This window comes from Fibroporia radiculosa (assembly GCF_000313525.1).
Source record: "Fibroporia radiculosa TFFH 294 genomic supercontigs, scaffold45440, whole genome shotgun sequence".
Classification (NCBI taxonomy): domain Eukaryota; kingdom Fungi; phylum Basidiomycota; class Agaricomycetes; order Polyporales; family Fibroporiaceae; genus Fibroporia; species Fibroporia radiculosa.
The window spans coordinates 1-4,348 of record NW_012133097.1 but is presented as its reverse complement, the minus strand read 5'-3'; the positions used below and the strand labels follow the sequence as shown (position 1 = coordinate 4,348).

General features: G+C 48.1%; 2 protein-coding genes across 2 annotated transcripts; both read right to left on the bottom strand.

Moving 5' to 3' along the window:
- Positions 1-258: 258 nt before the first annotated feature.
- On the bottom strand, positions 259-799 carry FIBRA_09462 (uncharacterized protein; the record flags this gene model as incomplete). The annotated part of the gene is made up of 2 exons (XM_012321758.1): positions 259-591; positions 656-799. 2 exons carry the CDS (start codon positions 797-799, stop codon positions 259-261), a joined length of 477 nt encoding a protein of 158 aa, XP_012177148.1.
- Positions 800-2,013: 1,214 nt separating this feature from the next.
- Positions 2,014-2,733, bottom strand: FIBRA_09461 (uncharacterized protein; the record flags this gene model as incomplete). Its single annotated transcript, XM_012321757.1, has 1 exon — positions 2,014-2,733. One exon carries the CDS (start codon positions 2,731-2,733, stop codon positions 2,014-2,016), a length of 720 nt encoding a protein of 239 aa, XP_012177147.1.
- Between the last annotated feature and the right edge of the window lie 1,615 nt (positions 2,734-4,348).

The window sequence follows — 4,348 nt, the reverse complement described above, 5'->3', positions numbered from 1 at the left end:
TAATAAGTATGAAACACTGAGTTGGATCAGTGATGTACATGAAACAGGTTCCACTGGGTTGTATCAGTGATGAGGATGAAATATGATAGAGATGAAATGTAATATAAGTAAAACATAATATAGGTGAAACACAATAGATATGAAACACTGATCAAGTGATGGGATCAGTTATACAGTTACAGGGTCGACAAATAGGTAGGAAAAGAAAAAGAACACCCTCCCTCTCACGCTGTAACATTACCCCTCTCTCCAGATTCGTTATTCACAGTTTCCATTGAGCACGACACTCTTGTAAGTACCCGGGTTCGTCAGTGGGACAGGGAAGTTGTCTGGGTTGGATGTCAATGGCGGTGTGGAATTTATGACGGGGGTGGAGAAGTCCGCAATAGGAGCATAACCAATGCCAACACTCACTCTGCAGATGTCCATCAACTTCACATTTGGTGCAGAAACGGAGGTGGCGAGGCATGGCGCCAGAAGGAGGGGTGATAATGGAGAACTTGTGTTGTTCGAGATGTTCCTCCAGGTTGGCAGCTCTAAGCTGAGCTCAACATTGGTCCATTTCTGCCTGTGCCCGTATGAGTTCCGCCCCTATGGATCGTCATGCAGCAAGTAGGAGGTCAATCTTGGTGTCAACAGCTCTGAATTGATTGACTTCATTGGTAATACCAGGATCCTTGATGTCTTGTAGCGATGCCCAAAGACTTTCCAGTAAATTGTCGTCCCGCGTCAACAAGTACTCCCAAGTGTGCTCCTCCCATTCTTTGTCTGAGAGGTTCCAATTCCTGACAGGCTTCATGACACAAAGTACATCTGCAGCGGTTGTTGAAACTTGTCTTAATCTGAATGCAGGGTTACCATTGATGTGACCTCGGGAAACATAACCCTAACTTGGGGGTGCGAAGAAAAGGGTTAGTTCCTGTTTCTCGGGGAAGCTGATGGGGGTGAGGGCTTGTAGTTGTGATAGCTCACTCAAATGGCAACGACTTCACTATGTTTTCTCTCAGGACGGTGTCGTGAGACTGTTTCAGACCATCCGAACACTCCGACTTCTCGTAGAAGCGGAGGGAAGGTAAGAGGGGAACTAGTTCAACGACTTGAATGTGAAGTGCGATTCGAGCGCGAACACACAAGTCTTGTTCAAAGGTTGGGTGCAAGAACAGAACTTTGGAGTACTGAGCTGTATGCGTAGGTGTGCCTCGAAGGGGGTGTACTGGTAGGGGATGAGGTTCAAAGGTTGTAGGTGTAGTTTGAAGGGCGCGGATGTAGTTTGGAGGATTGTAGTTGTAGTTTGTAGGGGGACGCAACACTTTGAAAGAGTTCGAAGCCAGACTGAGCTCTGCTGAGTGGGGGATGTGATTCTGCGCGAGTCTCGCTAATAGGGGCTGAGTACTGGCTTACAACTATGAAAAACTGCTCTTAAATATCCCTCCTCCTGCCGAACCTCCTGAGTCACCACCTCCACTGCCCTGACTGTGCCAAACAATCCCGATATCCTTCCTACTCCCGCCCAACGTCTCTATCAGTTTCTGATTCCTGTCCAACGTGCTATTCCTGCTAGTCTCGGAGGCCTGACCATTGCAAGTCTTGGTGTCACAACCCAAGCGCATCGACTTAAAGGTTTACCCATCGGTCCTGTATTGTATGTTTCAATCTCTGGATGATGGGGTTTTGTCTTCAAAGTCAAGCCCCCGGAATAAAGCCGCCACCAAAAGATCCCGATCGGATCGTCGTGAGATCACAAAACTTCAAAGATGTCGAAGGGCGGGCTTTGCTCGAAGGCATTTTTGTGTCGAGGTATCGCAGTCGTCCCCGAAGGTGGAAGCTTCGAGCGCTTCGAATGGTGAGTACGACTCGAGGCGCACCCATGTGCTATGTGGGCCTATCACCGTCAATGGGAACACCCATAGGAGGTCAAGTGACAGTGGTAGTGTATGCTCTGGGGAAATAGGGTAATACGCGTTCCAGGGGATTGACGTCTTGAACAGGAGTGGAGGTGTTGAAGGGAATAGATCACCAGTATTGGGTGACATCATTAGAGGGCTGCTGAATTACATTGTCGCTGTAGACTACGAATTCCTGAGGGTCACTGCTATGTCCTTCTGATGTGGTAATGTACTCGCTGATGCCGGCCAGTAGCCATAGATTGGGGGCGTGGTCAAGGCTACCATTGTCAGAGGCATCAGAGGCAAGAGGTGGCATGCTGGGGGAATCGGTGGATGCAGTGGGGGGACTGTCAGGGTTTGGAGAAGACGAAGTATTCATGGGCAATGAAGGTGGGAAAACCTGTGCAGGAGCAACGTGGTAAGATCTGGAGGATGCTTCTGAGGTCTGAGAGATTTCCAGGGGTCCGGGAAACTGGTGCAGGTCTATAGTGTCGCTATTGGAGGAGTCCGGGGGTCCAGGGATAAGGAAAGGTCGGCGAGTGACGTTTGGCAGGAGGGGTGCGAATAGATTATGGAAACCTCTGTCATCAAGAAATTCCAGAGAAGAATCATCAGACTCTTGCTGAGAAGGGAAACTCAGGATAGGACGCCTAGGAACTGGCATTTCTATTATTCCAGTGGTGAAGCGCTCCTCTAGGGTCTGGAGGTGGGAAGGGTGAGGGGTTGGTGCTCTCTGGGGACCAGTCGTTGGAGAATTGTTGCACCTAGGAGCCAAAGGGCGATGGTGCAGGTCCAGGTTAGAAGTCTCATTATTATTTCTTGTGCAGTTGTTGCGCTCAACAGGCATGAGAGAAAGCCAAAAGGAAATTTTTCTAGAAAAGACCAGGCCCAGAATACAAAAGGATCCAACTACTACAGACAAAGAGAGTCCCCAGATACTAATCTTGATGCTCCCTGATGTACTCAAAGTACACCTGCATCAGGTTGTTGCTGTTGCGGTTGGCAGCAATGATGGGGAGAGTGGTGGTGGTATGGGGGAGGGGGTGCTGGGCAGTGGCTGAAATGTTGTAGGCCCACTGGTGTTCGCGTTCTAGATGTCGGATTGTGAGATGAAGGGTTAGGGGGACGATGAGGGCGAGGGCAAGGACGGATAGAAGGGTTGTGAGGAAGAAGCCCAGAAGGGCGAGGAGGAGAAGGTGGGGGTGCTTGTTGATGACAGCGAGGGTGATGGCAGCAAAGGGGGCGACTTGGTTCACCACTAAGTAGGTCAGTGAAGGGTGTGGGAGTTAACACGACAGGGGACGTTACTTGTGTTCCGTTGTTAGTGTTGAACGAATAGTAAACACACCTACAAGTTCTATGTACATGTCACGCGATGACCCACAGTGACTCCAGCCCTGACCCAAAACCTAACCCTAAGCCTAACTATACTCACTATCTGATGATCTGATAGTTCTTCTGAGTAAAATGCTTGAGAACAGTTTACTAGTAGAGGGCGCACACTGAGTGAGAGCAGGTAAATGACTATAACTAGTCTGGCCCTAACTGGTGCAGACCTACTGGCTTATATACGTGCTGGGTAAGCCCCCCTAATACTGTAAGGACAAGACCCCTGGTACTTGTGCTAGCTACCCTATTGGCTACCTACTAACACCTGCTGACCATCTTACTAACTGGTGTCGATGACGAATCTCCAAGCCGGGAACTGACTAAAAAATCAGGTGACCTATGGGTCTTGACCACTAAGCAACGCTGAGTAGAACTGCTTAGTGAGCTGTCTCCTGATTGACAACCGCATCCTGGAACCTTCTAGCGGGTTCTCTACTATTCTGTAGATACTCCGGCATACATCTAATCCATATCTAATCACTATCTGATAAGATAAGATAGGCGCGTGCTTATTCTGAAATATTTTCAAAAAACTGTGACATTACACCCTCTTTAAGGGTGAGACTCCTGGCGAACTATTTTCCTGTGGATCCAAATCCACCTGTTCCCCTCTCTGTGGTTTTTTCGATTGTTTTATAAGTGGTGTTGCAATATAGGATTTTCTTGACAATTAGTTGAGCAACTCGGTCACCCTCTGTTACAGAGAACAAGGTTTCGCTGTTGTTGATTAACAACACCTTGATTTCTCCTGTGTAGTCTCAGTCTATAACTCCTGCTCCTACATCTATTCCTTTGACAGCAAGCCCACTTCTTGATGCTATACGACCGTAGCACCCCCCTTGGAATGCTACATTTGAGTCCTGTTCTAACCAATTTTCTGGTCTTTGATGCGATTTCCACTGATTCACATGCCTTGAGATCAAATCTTACTGATTCTTCAGATCCCTTTCTTGGCAAGAATGTGTACATCCTTTCTTTTGATTGCCCTTCTGCTGCATCAAATACTATTTCTGGTCTACATCTTTGACTTCCTTCGTCCTGAGCGTTTACTGACCGATCGAATAGTATTTCAT